This window comes from Sphaeramia orbicularis, chromosome 5 (assembly GCF_902148855.1).
Source record: "Sphaeramia orbicularis chromosome 5, fSphaOr1.1, whole genome shotgun sequence".
Taxonomy (NCBI): domain Eukaryota; kingdom Metazoa; phylum Chordata; class Actinopteri; order Kurtiformes; family Apogonidae; genus Sphaeramia; species Sphaeramia orbicularis.
The window spans coordinates 34,666,022-34,682,176 of record NC_043961.1 but is presented as its reverse complement, the minus strand read 5'-3'; the positions used below and the strand labels follow the sequence as shown (position 1 = coordinate 34,682,176).

General features: G+C 38.9%; 1 protein-coding gene across 2 annotated transcripts in view; it reads left to right on the top strand.

Annotated features, from left to right (window-relative positions):
* kaznb (kazrin, periplakin interacting protein b) overlaps positions 1–16,155 on the top strand; it is a 141,015-nt gene that overhangs the window by 31,912 nt on the left and 92,948 nt on the right. For both annotated transcript variants that reach the window (XM_030134595.1, XM_030134598.1), the window contains exon 3: positions 994–1,151. In XM_030134595.1, the coding sequence (XP_029990455.1) occupies positions 994–1,151 (158 nt within the window). The remainder of the gene's footprint in view (positions 1–993; positions 1,152–16,155) is intronic.

Genomic DNA, 16,155 nt, shown 5'->3' with positions numbered 1-16,155 from the left:
TTGAAAATGTATAAGTAACATTGTTCTGTCAGATTCCACAGTAAGTGGGTGAATGTGTCACAGGTGAGGGGATCATGACTAGACATAAGAGGAATATCCATCTTCTCTTATCTCACCTCACCTCACCTCACCTCACCCAACCTTACCCTACCTCACCTTGCCTTACCTTACCTTACCTTACCTTAACCCTAACCCTTCCTTTCAGTGTTCTGGGGGTGCATCAGTGCCCTCATGAGTGACCTGCATATGTTTGGAAGTACCACCAATTCAAAGGCCTTTATTAGACTGTTGGAGTGACATATGTTATGACATGTCCTTGACCAGTCCTGTACAAACCCCAACAGAGTGGCTTCAATGTTACTGAGTGAGTCCACTCCACTGACCTGTTTACACTCCACAGGAAAATCAGATTAACAACCACTACAGATTGTTGAGCAACTGAAATCTTGTAAACAGCAAGAATGGGCAAAATTCCACCTACACATGTGTCAATAAAAAAGTGTAATAAAAAGGATAAGGTAAACAACGTGGTAAACATGCCTCTGTCCCAGATTTGCCCATATTTGCAAAATAGTCATGTTGGTCAGTGAAAACATGGGTCTTCTCATTGTACTTTTGTCAATTAAATAAAGGTTGAAATGAATTAACATGTCACAGACATTAGTTTTTATTGTCCCACTGACTGCCAAGGCACTGTTATGGTCTCAATGAACAAATGGATTATTTAATGGGCTAATTATGAGTTTCTGTGTTTTATAAATGGATTTAACATAATGATGCCCCTCTTGTCCAAAAGAAGGATTATTGTGAAGAGAAAAGCAGTGGAAACAGACCAACTGTGGCTTTGGACTGAACAGATTTCACTCAGAAACACAAAGAACACAGCTAATAAGAAAGCTTGCAGTTACTTGTCCTGTTTCTGTTTTTGCATATGTGTGTTTTCAAACATGTTTGACTTGTTGTTGACCTGTATCTCTATCGTCTCTTCTGCAGCGGTCCAGTCTCTCAACAGCCTAAACGACCAGATTGCTCAGTTCATGGTGACCAGACCTTGTAGCCTGACTGACGAGAATGAGGCTTTCTTACCAGGAGAGAGGGACACCTTGAGGAAGTCCATGAACCTGATGAGACACCTGCTTGTAGACGCCCAGGTACACATCCCAACCTCTCAGGTCAAAGGTCACTCGACATATAAACCTATTCATATTTCTGTATTGTAGATTCAAAAGATCTGCCCTTGGCCCACACTCTGGTCTTTAATGAAGGTTTGTGAAAATTGGTGCCATGATTTAGGTGGTTTTTATATCCTGCAAAATCAATCCACTGAGATCATGAAAACCACCAGTGGATCAAATATTTTGACGCTTTAGCAAGAGCAGTATGATCACGCTGTGAAAATAATGCACTTCAAATAACACATAGAAGTATATAGTCATTATCAGCCAAATGTATCTGTGTTATATTTGTTTTAATGCTGCTGCTGCATGTTTTGTTTTGTTAAGTCATTTCAAGTGCTCTTCAGTGTTTGGTAGTTCAAGTGATAACTCCTATCCTGTAAATGTCACTGTTCTGTTAGAGTTGTGTAGCTCTAAACAGTCTACTCTTCTTGACCTCAAAATGCCCTACTTTCAACTTTGTAGCAATGCATTTTCCTCAAATCTAGCTGGATTTGTAAAGAGTTTATTTAGGTTAAGCTGCTGAATAAAATGGAAATGCTCACATAAAGTGGAAGAACCTCTAATTTATGCTCAGTTACACTCTGGCAATAATAAAAGAAAACAATTTTTTTTTACTTACTTCCAGAGCTTTCCACAGTCTGATAGTTTTTAGAGTTAAACAAAACATATGGTAAGATTCCAAAGTAATAAGATCGTTTTGCCTCTGTGCTGTGGGTGAAGATAAGAAGATAATTAATCCTAATACTTTTGCAACTATTTGTCCTTTTATTTTTATCTTCTACATTTTGATGAATGCTTGATGGCTCTTTGCACAGTGATGCATTTAGGTCATCTATTAGAACCATCACAGTCTTGCATGATGGATACATAGTCCCAATGCCATTCTCCTGGAGATATTTTCCCAGACACATTGTCATTGATTAAGGGGAAGGTAATTCTGCAAAAGGCCAGTGCTTTCACCTCAACTCAGTTGTATGCATGCTGGAGTGAAAGATTGTTAGCCTGCAGTCAGTTTTTCTGTTACTCAGGAATATAGCATTGAGAGGTGATGGATGAGTGGGAATCGCAGCTCGGATAGAGTGCCGATTATCTCCCCAAGAAGTTGTACTTGTAAAAAAGTTTGCTGCTAGTTCAATGTTAAGTGAAGCGCTCAGACACCAGTCAGCATGACAGATTTCTCTGCCTGTTGGCCTTGTTTGTGTCTGACGTTACACCCGCAACCTTTACACGTTCTTTTGCTTTTTTTTCTCCGTCTGTTGGAGGCCTCTGTCTGCTGGGGGCTTGCTACTCTGAACTGTCAGAGGATAAGACGGATCGCCAGTGGACGCGGGCCATGTGACTGACAGTTGCCATGGGGATTTGCTTGTTTACTCTATGACTACAGCCAATTCCAAACGGTGGAGGGAAATCAGCTCTGTGCTTAATTCGCCATATCTGAGCTGCAGGAGTTGTGGCTCACTATCATCACTCACACAATCTCAGACAGACAAAATAATTGTTGCCAGATTATGCATCAGATTTCTTTGCTGTTGGAGCTTCAGAGGTCAAAGTCAAGTGTGATCTCATTCCACATAGAGGAGCTTAGACGGTTTTGCATTCATGGAGAGTGGCGTTGTTGCAGTCAGATGGAATATGAAATTTGCCCTCTTCTATTCTTTTTTAGGCCTGCCCGTTTCAAAGTGCCCATCTTTTTATATGCAGCTCAATGTGGGGAAACTTACCAGGGCACTGTGATGTCCACTATTTAGAGCTGCCACTGGTGTGAGGAGTCGTTTATTGCTTGGCTGGAAGAATAAAACACCCTCCAAGGCTTCCTGTCAGTCAAGAATCCTTTGCGTTTTGTGTATTGTATATTTCCTTTAAAAATATTTTTCTGTCACCATTTTTTTTTTTTTTTTTTTACATTTGTCTGCTGAACTCTGTGTAAAAACATCTGATGAATTCAGCATTAAAATTTCAACTCCATGGTCACTAAAAGGCAGAAAATTAATTTAGAGGGGATTTGAATAGTTTCTCTTTGAATGCTGTCCCAGAATTGATTGCCTCATTTGTCATTTGCACAGATGAATTATTTATGTCCCCGTTGCTGTGCTGGGGTGACTAATCAAATGCATTTCAGTGGGTGTGGAAGCTGTGAATTGATGTAGTGGAACGTTGCACTGCATTAGCTACTTTGGTCGAGGAGTCAACGGGGCTACAATAGCGGCCTGATGATGGCATGACAGAGGACATTGCTCGGTTTAATTCCATAAAAATGCACTAAAATAACTCAGATTTGTCTTTTTACCCCAGTGTAGTGGATCCATTTAGAGCAAATATTCACCTGTACAGATCAGCAGTCACAGGCTAAATTACACCTCAGTGCCTATATGAATTTGTACAAACATTACTCTGACTCTTGGCCCATCAGAGACTTTTATGTCCCTTTTAGAGAACAATAAAAGAAATTTCAATGGAGAGGAACGATTTTAATTGAGGTTCATCCATTGTGGGCTGGGTGCCTCTTAAGATCAGAGAACAGGAAGTGAAATACTTACCAGCTAATGGATTTCTAGAAATCTTGTATAGACATTGTTTCCCCAGTAACTTTTCTTTTGGTTGTGTGAGCAGATTGGTACAGGATGAACTGTCTTTCTTTATAGTGCAGTCATCATGTTTAATACTTTAATTAGTCAAAAACTTTGGATCACCATGAAACGCCTCGGCCTCTGCTGCAGGTTACTTTTTGTGTAATGCTAATTAGCAAATCTTAGCCTGCTGACATATTAAACTACAGTATTCATACCCAATAAATAAAGATATGCAATATATATCATACACATCCAGGGTGTACCCCACCTTCAGAGCTCACTGGGACAGGCTTCAGTTCTCCTGAAATCCTCTTGTATCAAACAACTTGGAAAATAAATGAATGAATGAATGAATGAATGAATGAATGAATATATACCATATGACAACAGAAAAACATAGCACTGTACCATTATAATACTGTTGACAGATTTATTTTTTTTTTCACATTGCTGCTTTCCTTTCTTTCACACAGCACAGATGTAGGCAGGAAATTAGCATGAATGCAAAACAAATAAACAAACAACTATGAAGAGGCTTGAGCGTGACACAGAATGGGGTAATTCTGAGCAGAAAGTGTTTTTATGGAAAGAAAAAATAGTCAAATGTGATGGGAATATTTTGTTTATTTTAAGCCATTTCTGGATTACTGTAAGTTTAAAGAACATTTTCTGCATTGTGATATGTATGTATTACTATGTTCTAGGGTGACAAGGTGGTGCAGTGGATAGCACTCATGCCTCACAGCAAGAAGGTCCTGGGTTTGATTCCAACACCAGTCGACGGGGGTGGGACCTTGTGTGTGGGTTCTCTCCGGGTACTCTGGCTTCCTCCCACCCTCCAAACACATGCACTAATAGGTTAATTGGTTAATCTAAATTGCCCATAGGTGTGAATGTGAGAGTGATTGTTTGTCTCTATATGTCAGCCTTGTGATGAACTGGTGAAAATGTCCAGGGTGTACCCCGCTTTCGCCCGTAAGTAGCTGGGATAGGCTCCCCATGACCCTAGTGAGGATAAAGCAGGTTCAGATAATGAATGAATGAATGAATACTATGTTCTAAAATGACACATACCATTGTAGCAGATTTTGATTATATGGCCCACTCCTGCTGATAAGCATCCGCTCCCTAATATTATCCTTGTGAACATGTACAACACTAGCCCAAAGCTTGAAGTGCTGCTATCAACTTTTACTCCTGTTTATTTATGTTTACATGCATAATTTATACTATACACTTAAATAAAGCCAGAATTCACTGTGCATTTGTACTGACAGCTTTTTCATTTTTAGCTTCAGCATCCCACAAAGGCAGAATTGTAAACAAAGAGCAAAGGAATAAAATATAAAGTTTCTTGTCAGCCAGAAATCATAACAGATTGTTTTAGAAAAGCGTCAGCTGACAGTTTAGTTATATCAGTTACAATCCTGGCAAGATATACCTTCTTTTATTATTGACCAGTGAAGAGTTAAAGAAGCAATATGAGCTTGAGCCTTAAGTAAAATAGATTTGGAGGCTATATTAATGACGTGATGGGGGTTCTGTTGTTCGGCAGCTGATAGTGAGAAAATGGATCAGTTCAGTCAGTTGAGATCTGGCACATAATAAAGTAATATACTATTAGAGACAAAGAGGTGGAGGAAAACAGAGCAGAAAAGCTGGCTGGGGATTTCAGTGAAAGTGTAGCCCCATCCTGAAATCAATTTATAATTTCTGTTATTTTTGTTCAGCCATTTTGAGTCCTGCAGGGTCTGGCGGCCTGCAGGGAAAGGTAGGTTATCATTTATGAGATCCTCTTTGTCTTTGTTCTATAAGTATCTTTGGGTGTTTGAGACACAAAGAAAACGTTATTACCTGATTCTCTCGGAGGAAACCACGGCTTTCATCTCACGCCTCATTTTGAGATTCTTTTTCTTTTTGTTCCATTGTATGGAAATCAGTCCACCCTAATCCTTTGCTATCTATTTCAATGTTATATCCTTTGTGTTACAGTGTGAGATGAAGTGGGCTGGACTTCAAAGAGCTGGGGTTGCTCTTTTTTAACAACAGCAGTTAAAGCTGGTATTCGTCTCTCACCAGTCCCCACATTTCAACCCACTCAGAAACGCTTGGGAATAAGAAAGATTAATGAGTACACATAAAAATGACCATATTGGCTCTGACTGTGCGGTGGATTTAAAACTCGTCTGTCATGGCTGATCATTAACAAACCTGAGTTCAGGGATAAAATGACAGCACGGCTTTCCTGATATGGCATGATAGATGCACTGTGTCTCAAATGCAATCAAGTTGACACAATCATTTTTTGTACACTTCACATAATGTATGTAGAGGTCCAGTAAATGCTTTGCACATGAAAAAGACAGTTCACAGAATCAAACTTTCATTGTGAATATTTCAAGATGACAATATGACCTACGTCAGATGAAATGACGCATGCCAGATTGTGTAACTTATCATCCTACAGCCCCTCCAAAAGCCATCTGTTGATGCTGTTCAGGATGTTTAACTCTAGCATGTTCAGGAAGTGCATGTTTCTATGGAAACCCAGAGCGCTGTCACAAAGCTGATCCGGATCACTACACGCATCTCCCTGCAGATCAAAGGTGTTCACCTCAATTTCAGAAGGAGTTTGGGTGATATGAAGGAGCGGCTGTCTCCGTCAGTCTGCTCTTGACTGACAGACAGTGTTTGTACTCTTTGGGGCCCTTTTGTTGTGGGATTGTTTGTGTCTGGCTGATGTGGATAAGTGTTGAGGATTGGCTTACTTATGCAGAAGTCTGAGAGTTGGTGCAGAGGCACTGATGCATCCTCCTGTGACTTTCTCTGCCAACCACAGAAAGCATAAAGTTCCTGGAGAGTTTTTCCCAGCAGTATGTGATCCCACCATAGGGTTTATTTAGTCCTGACTCACCCAGAGCAAAGAAAGTGCATACTGATCCATTTGTCCATTATTTAGCATTCAGCCTCAGGTGAGCCTCCTTGTGCTGAAATCAGCCTCCACTGGACTGAAACCTGAATAATTCATGAGGACTCATCAGCCACGGTGTAAACAGCAGACATCAGCGGCGACGTTAATGTGACGTTGAAGAACGTTCTCGTGACTTTTGTTTTCCTAACCTCAACTTTTTTCATGTCAGCTCAGCATCGTAAACACACTTATCTGTCGTTGTCCACCTCCTCTTGTTTACCTTAAAGCCTCGTAGACATGGTCTTATCAAAAGACGAATTTCAGCCGAGATGAGAAGAGTGTGGAATCAAAGATGGGATAGTTGTTATCAAAGTCATTGAGTTCCCTGTTGACCTTAGACGAGCTTTAAATGCTCCCTGCCTCCGCAGCTTGTGGGGTGGTGCCGGAAATATAAATGACTCTTCCTTCTATCTGATTCCCTGCCAGAAGCAATCACTCCGAGGAAGTCGGGCCAGGTGGGCAACTGGCCCAGAGCACAAGTTTTTATTTTTTTATTTTTTCACCAATACACACATGTGAGCTTTCTTTGTACTGTGCATTTTCACTTTGACTGATTATGATCTGATCAGTTTCCTTTTTTTTTGTTTTGTTTTGTGGAATGTTGGAAATGTGTTTGCCAGAACAAAAACAGCTGTGAAATGCTACAAACTGGCATTCATCCTAATATAATGCAGAGTTTGTTTTCATGATTAGGTTTCTTGTTTATGAGGCACTCACATCCAAATATCCCAAAACAAGTTGAGTCATAGACAATGTAAAAATTCTGTTATTAGGTTGGCTTGTTTAGGGTTCATTTACTGTGAGCAGATTGTTTCCAAACACCCCATAAATGTTGCTTTCTCCTAAAAAAACAGCTTTTAAAAGTGTAGAGTGAGCTTTTAAAAGGAGTTTAACAATGCATGTTTTACATTGTAGTTAAACAATTTAAAAGATAAAATAAAGAGAGAAGTGATAAATAATGAGATGAAAAAAAAGAAACTGCAAAAAACTGATCTTTTAAACCATAATCTAGCCAGTGGCCACTGTAGTACTGTAGTTTAAATCTTAGCTCTTCCTTTCATATCCATCAGTGTTCTCCAGTAAATCCCATATTGCTTCCAAATTGTGTTGATGTCAGGAAAAAAAGTTTCCTCAGACAAAAATTTCAGCCAAATTAAATCTGTTCCACATGATGCAATTTAAAGTGGTCAAAATCCAAGTCACTGAAAAGGATTATTTTTTTTCTTTTGTTTTCTTAGTCTTTTTTTTTTTTTTTTTACAGGATTTTTACTACATGTTGTTCCCATGATATGTACAAAGTCTGCAAAAGAAACAACACATGATATGATACACAAAGCTTGTTCAGTGATGATGTTCATGTAAACCATCATATGACCACGATCCATGGTTTTCTGTCTCACAATCTCTTAATCCGGTCATGTAATCTGGAGTAATGCAATTAAACAGAGAGGCTATCTGGCTGTAATCCCACCATGTAAAGAGGCTCAGGAGGCTCAGGGTGTTACAAACCACCAGTACTGATGCTCAGGATCAGACCCTTTCCCCATTATTATACCTGTGATTTGCTATTGTTTTCCTAGAGTACGCCACTAGGTGATCACTGCACAAACACTACTCTCTCACTCAGATAAAGTCACACTTATTTTGCTGCAGGTTTACATCTTGAAGCTCTCTGGTCCTTAATCCTGAGTCTCTCTCTCCTGCAGTAAATGTGGTTTTCTATATGCCTGAAGTTTTATCTACAGAGTGTACGATAGGAGAAAAAAAAAAAAAAATCAGTATCTCTACGTTTCACAGTCCTGTTTGTATTCGGGAGCATGATCATAAATGCTCTTCACGACTCCACCTCCGAATATTTTTACATTTTTCTACAGTGAATTTGTTATTGTGAGGCACCTGTTGAATGCAAAAATAATGAAGGTTATGGTTTATCTACCACAAATCACTGAAAGACATTTTACAATTATAATTTGTTTTTTTTTTGTGAAATAATTCTATGTATATGAATTATGGAAAAAATTGAAAAAAAAAAAACCTAAAATATTTGGTATCCATACAGTAACATAAAATAAAGCACAGTGTGTTGTTATGAAATTGTAAGTCATTGCTTTTGCTTAGAATGAAATTTCACAACGAATGAGCAGTTAAGATGTAGATGTTTTACATGGTTAAGGTGAATAGCAATAATGCAAGACAAAAAAGCCTGTCTTCATCCCTTCTTTGCATCCTTTGTCAGTCACCAGTAAATGAGAGCCATCCAAATTATTACGTCTCTTCAGATGGAGAATAATTGCAGGTGAAGCCTACACATATTCTTACATGAGTCCAGGAAACACTTTAATACTGACCTGAATCCGCAAATATGTGAATTTTCTTTTTTTTCCTTTTCTACTAATGCATTGTAGTGTAAATCATGCCTAACACAGCCTTAATCCTTGGTTTCACTCAATTTACCATGTTGCTCATGTATTAACGCTCTGGCTGTATCTCATCAGTTCCTTGGGACCAGAGCCAAGATGTGAAATGCATAAAAAAAAGACCAAACACTTTAAAGGGAAGGCACGGTGAAGTATAAAATGCTGGAAACAGGATCAGAAATGTCAAACACAAACGCTCATAATGAAAATCCAATTTTAGTATGTTCCTTTAAGCTGCTATTATTGAAAATAGTCGCTCCAGTGTAATGAATCATGTCCTTAATGTGCTATTCTGTTCCTAACCTCATTAGTATTCATGAATACGATTACGATGGCTCTCCTCAACTCCTGCTTTTACGTTTTCCTGTTGTTACATGTATGAATTAGTTAGCATGTGGTGCTGGCTGGATGCAGCGCTCTGCTTGGATGCTCCACTTATTGCAGTTTGACTGCTTCAGTGAAAACCTGTTTCCAGGGATCTGAGCTGAAAGCCTATCAGCATGCATAATCATATACCCTCTAATACCGCTGCTGCCAGATTACTGAATCTTAAAATTTTTAAAAAATCTCGAGAGAGCCATTCTGCTCTGTCATGAATCTTTGTGATTTTTAGTAAGCAGATGGTAATATAATGAACTCCATAGAAGATAGTTTAATGTGATCCTTGTCCTCTTGCAACCCTGAGTTAAACTGCAGGCAGGTGCTTCTGAAAATAAATGTGTATAATTGTTATTCTTTGGAGGTAAGTTGAAGCTCAATGTTTCTGCTTAGCATTGTAAATCACAAAGCAGGTATGAGAATCCACCTGAATACACCTAATTTTATTATTTAATGGCAAATAAAACAAGATCTCCAATGCAAAATATGCCCTTGTCTGTGAGACTGTAAACACTGATAGTTGTTACTGGAGTTCACTGCAAAAGCTGAACTTTGCTTGTTAGTCATGAAAATACACTATGCACACTATGAAATAACAGTCTTTCAATACCCCCCCCCCCATTTAAATAGCTGCAATTTGCTCGAGCTGTGATTCTCTCACTTGATTAGAGGGTTTTATATAACCTGTACAGTACTGAAATGTAAAACATGAACAAAAAAAACCCCAAAACTTTAAACATAATTCAGGAAACTATTCCATTACCTTACCCATTTTCCATTGCCGTTTCCAAAATGTTTTTGGACCTACAATTTAGTTGCAAAGATTACAAGTGAAAGAGAAAATGTGAAATTTATGGAAAATATAGGGAAATTAAGATGACTACATCTCACCATGACTTTGCACAGGTTTTTATTTTACATTATACTGCTCTAAAACTGCAAAGCCAAAATTATTGCGAAAAATACTTCAATCCCTTTTCCTCAGTCTGAGTCATAAAAAGTGAAGCAACTTCTCCCAGCGTTTATTGAGACAGAGAGTAGAGAATTGGAGACCACTTCAATTACAACACACTCAAAGACAATTATACAATTTTTGTCCAGCGACACTAAAAAACTGTCAATCATCACAGCTTTAAATCTTACTCCATCATCTTATTCGTAGGGAAGGTAAGAGCATGTTTTTAATATCGCAACAGGGTGAGGGTGGAGAACTTTTTGTATATTTATTCAAAGTGATGCAATTGCAAAGAGGTTGTACCAATATTACATGTGTGTATTTAAGCCTGAGAGCTCTTGACTGTACTCTGCAGCCTCGCTACCTCATCTGTGGTTTATGTTTCGGCTTAGGATGTCTCTTCAGGGAGTAGCACCATGACCATTAAGCTCTCAGAGACTCGTGTAATGAAAGGTGGTTTTTGGGTTTTGAAGAATTGCAGTCTATCCTTTTTCATCGTGATTGTAATCCTCTGTAAACAAACTGCCTGTGATTGTGGCTTTAAGCAAAGGTGATCAACAAAGACTCTTTTGTCCTCCTCCTTCCTGCTTCACTCCCTCTTTACTTTATCTGACTGTGTGTTTGTCAGCTGCTGTTGACTCTATTTTCTCCTACTTTCCCTCACAGTCATATTTATTTATTTATTTAGTTAGTTAGTTAATTAGTTAGTTATATATTCATACACACTTAAAAAAGCCAAACAACACGCACACCTGCACATACAAAGCATTCAGACAAATTGCACATCAATTACAGAAGGAGACACATACAGACACACACACACACACACACACACACACACACACACACACACACACACACACACACACACACACGGAGATATCTCTGTAAGCAAATTTATAGCATACATACTCTGGAGCATATTCATTTATTAAGCATGACTGTTAAATAATACTATGGTAATTAGTTTGCCACATGCAAAATTTTTAGCAACAGAAGAGAACATTACATTGTTTTGCTTTCCATGGATCTTAGTATTAATGCTGCTGTTATAATCCCTTACAAGAGCTCAACTCCCTGAGCCAGACAAGTTTTGGATTCAGACAAACTAATTTAGCATGCAGATTAATGCAATTCCCAGCTCCTGCAGGAGCTAGTTTATTAAACACATTTATATCACATACATTTACAATTAGAATAAGTTGAAGCTATTAAATAAAAGACATAACACAAAAGTGGCTCATCAGCACAGTTTGTCTCTAAACCATTTGCATAACTACTTCACCCTTTTGCACAAAAGGATATGTAAAGTAGTGTTACCTCCTAACTATAGTTACATCCTAAAACAGGTTTTCAGTCAGGAAAATGAACCTCCTTTACTTCAATTATATTCATGCATGAGTCAGCCATATTGCTCTAATTAAAATAATCAAAGTCCTGCTGTCACGTTGGCACTTTGTCTGCACTGTTGTAGCTTGCGTTTAATTGCTTTTGCATTTTAATTTTTGAGCTATCTCTCTGCATATGTATGGGAGTCCAGGTGTGTATGTCTGTGTGTGTTTGTGCTGCATATATGTACGTGAGAGACTTCCCATGCAGAACAATATGCAAAGCCTGGAGTACGGAGAGCGTTTCTGCCGGTCTGGTCATCAATGTTTCTTTTACTGACTCTCTACTGCACGCTTGAATGTCTTTCAATTTAGTCCTTTTGATAAGTTGGCTCTCTCTCGCAGAGATAAATGTTGAAATATAATAAATTACTTTGTAACTTCACATGTTTTGGCTCCAATAGACTCCCTCTCACACTGTCTCTGTGCCCTTCCAATTCTCTGCTTTATTTATCTTTCTCTTCGCTTCCCTTGTTGCTCATTTTTCAACATGTTCCAACAAGTTTCATATCTTGTCGTATTAGCTTCAGCAAATAAAGTAATTCCCAGCACATGGCAACTTGTATTTCTTAGGAACAATTTTGAATTCTCTTGGAGACACAGTGCTGTTTTTTTTTTTTTTTTTTTTTTTTTTAACAAAGCAACAAGAATTTCTCTCCGTAATGTTATTTTCTTTTTTTTCCCCCTTATTCGAGTCATTGACATTGGAACTAAAAAGACATTAAAGTGGTTGGTGAAAATATCTTCTTTTTGCAATATGAATTTTTGATAATAACCAGGGATGTTGCTTTAAAGGTGATGAAATTGGAAAGTGTTCATTGTATCGACATGCATACAAAGTAGCCTCATGAAGACAGCGATAAAGCTGAGATGGAGTGATCATTGTCTCAAGTGTTGCTATTTATTGGAGCTGTCGTCTAGAGTGCGAACACATGATAGTGAGATGAGTCTTTTAATCAATAGGCTCTGCAGATGTGCCTTTACACACACCGACAACGGGATAAGCTCCTTATCAATACACTGTACCGAAACAGCTCTCCGTTAGATATGGATTAATCTGTCCTCGGTACTGCACAGCTTTTCCCCCTCTAAACCTGTCTGTCATTTATTTGCCTGCAGTGCTACAGTAAACCTCCATGTGGTCTTCGATACAGAAATTCCTGTTCGCTGTCAGCTAAAATTAGTCATTTCACTGCAGAGTAGATGGTTTGTTACTGTAGGCTGTTCACAAGTTTTGGTATTATGATCCTCTTTTCTTCCATTAATGAGAGATTAATCCAGTTGCCTCAACAACAAGCTGCTTAAAGACAAAGCAAAAAAAGGCAGACAGCAGCCCTGCTTCTTAATCTCTCTATCCAAGGCTTGCCCAATTGTCTTCTTGAGGTGTTCTCTAAACCTGTTCTTCACAGCCTCCCATGATTAGCCAATAAATAACTGAACGTCCATCATAAATCAACAGGGGGAGTTCTGTCAGGGTGATTTCCACTGCTCTTGCCCTCTGAAAATCACTTTACTGCTTTGAGGAAAGAAAGAGAGAGAGATGGATGGATGAAATGCTGGCAATGAATTAGGTCCTCTCTGTGTTGTAGAAAATGTTTTACCTGTAGAGACATCCTCTTCTACTGCTGTTCAGAGACAGCTCCTTTGCTGCTGGTCAATACAGTAATCATAACTTGTGCTTTTTCCCCCTAAACCGTGATAAACCACCTCTTTGATCGAATACTACTTGGATTTGTTCATATGGCACTTTAATTAAATTGATGATTTTATCATGTCAGCTATCTTTGTTATCTCCCCTACCAGCCATAGGCACATCTCTCATTCTCTAAACACTGTAATCGAGCCTCATGCAGAAGACAGCAGAGAACAATGACAGAGGTGAGGAACTCAATTAGACAGCGAGCAAAGTCACTGATTGTGTAACGCTACGTGCAAAACCCACACCTTTTGTATTGATGCTGGCCCCGCCGGTGATCTCACCAACGATGTGCATGTCATTAATGAGGACTGCAGCGTTCAGCTAGGCATGTTCTAGTTGAAAGATGAAGATAACACTGAGTCAGAGTGGGAAATGTGAAAGGATTCAGGGGGACTACTGAGACAAGAAGTGATGAAAGAAAGCAGCCAGCAAGGAGCAGAAGTGATATTGAGGGGAAATGAGGCAAGAAGTAAAATGTGTCTTAGTGGAGAGGAGGAATGTAAAGCTGCATGTGTGAATGTCATTTTTGCGCTTAAAAATCTCCATCATCAGACATCTATTTCCTACCCTGCAGAACAATCACAATACCCTGGCCCCTCATTCTGCTGTCGATTCGCTCAGAGTCCTGCAGACAAACCTTTATCTTGATGCTCATCAAGGTCTTCGGCGGCACGTTTCATCCGCAACCCTGTCGACTGTTATCGCCAAGCAGAGAGAGGCTGTCAAACTGTTTATTATTGCCAGACTACCTGAGACGGGAGAGGGGGCCCAAAGTGTTGGAGTGAAACTTGGGGAGGACTTTGGGTGACATTTGCCATGTTTAGGCTGACAGCAGATAATAGATGCTCCTTCTGGTCTTATCTCAGCCTCCATGGACCAACTTCAGGGACGGCACTTTAAACCACAGAGACAGAAGATGAACAGACCTGCTATAATTTACTGTTGTGCTACCTGTTGATAACACCATGGTGAAGGTTTGAATGAGCATTTGATGACACAAGATCACAGACTGGTTGGACAGCAGGCGCAGTTGATAGTTTGTCTTATTTCCTTTGATGCAACAGTGTGCTTGGAAGTAACTAAATATTTGCTCAATTTGAGTTAAGAACTGTTGTTCTAGTTGCAGCTAAGAAAAGCAAATTAGATACAAAAAATATTTCTTTTAACACTATAAGTGATGCTTTTTACCTTTGCATGAATAGTCTTAGCTTATCTAAACATATCCTTTGGTGTATTTGTGTACCTAACACTGCAATTCTATCAATAACATCGATAATCTTGAGAACATTGTCTCTGTAACTGCATCTTTATTTTGCAGTGCAGGTGGCTTTGAGCCTGAGGGGTTAGAAGGGCCTGTGGAGAGTTGGTCTGGTGTTAAAGAAATAATTGACATCAGTTTTATCAAGATGCTTTGCTATATAGTATATCCACCCCAAGATGCATATCCCCCCTGCAAGTAATCATTCAGTCTAAATAAAATGATATTCCACAGCCTGACTTCCATTGTCTGGGCTCCAGGGCTTCGCTAGTAATCACTGACACTGCAGCTGAAAGTAACCTGGCACTGCAGTAAATTCACTCACGATGTCACTGCTTCGACAATCCAACAGACATTTAACACATAACATGATAAAGTGAAGAGTATGCACGACAAAAACACAACACAGAACAGAACAGTAACATTTTCACTAATGTTAATAATTTCTTGATTCACAAAGTGGGATATCTCCGGTACCCACTGGGACAGGAGCCACCGTGGGGTCTGATGGTCACCCACCACCATCTGCTGCTCAAAGTGATTTAAAATATTTTCAGTTTGACTTTGCCAATGTATTTCAACTAAAGACACAAGACACAAGATGTAATCACGTTCTGGCTTTGGGGTGTGTTAAAGGAAACCAGAGTGTGTTTCCTTCAAATGGAGTCCTGATGACAGAAATGGTTCAGTAAAAATTCTATTTTGTGCAAACTGTCGGTTTCACAATAATCAGACAACCTCTGTGATGATCTGTAACATCTTGTCCATAAACAAACAAATTATGATGCCACCTGAAAAGATCAAATTAATCAAGTAAGAATTTTTTGAGACAAATGACAGCATGAGATGAGAATCATTTTCAGCAGCTCTGTGTCTGCCATGTAGCCAAACCATGGGTCATACTTTTCTTTTATATGTCATCAAAATCACATGTAAACAAGTGGTGCCAGGCACAAAAAAAAACCCTGCCCCTCACATGTATAGTAGCTCATTTTGGCATCGATCCAGTTGATACCATCATGTCTATGCTTGTGCTAATGATCAATTGCCTTTATATATGTGCCATGTTTGAAGTAAACTGAAACAAAATTGATGTATTTATAGACATTTAAAATATTGCCTATTATAAGTAAATGGGAGAAGAAGAAGATTTTAAAAATTCCTAAAAAATGTGAACTTTGACCTACTTTTCCCAAAATGTAATGACATCTATTCTGGGTCACTGGCAATCTATAAACCAAATTAGGTATGACTTCAACCAATAGTTTTGCTGCTAGAATGTTAACAAACAAACAAAAAAACTGAACCAAAAACAATACCCCGTGTCTCCCCTTTGGAGGG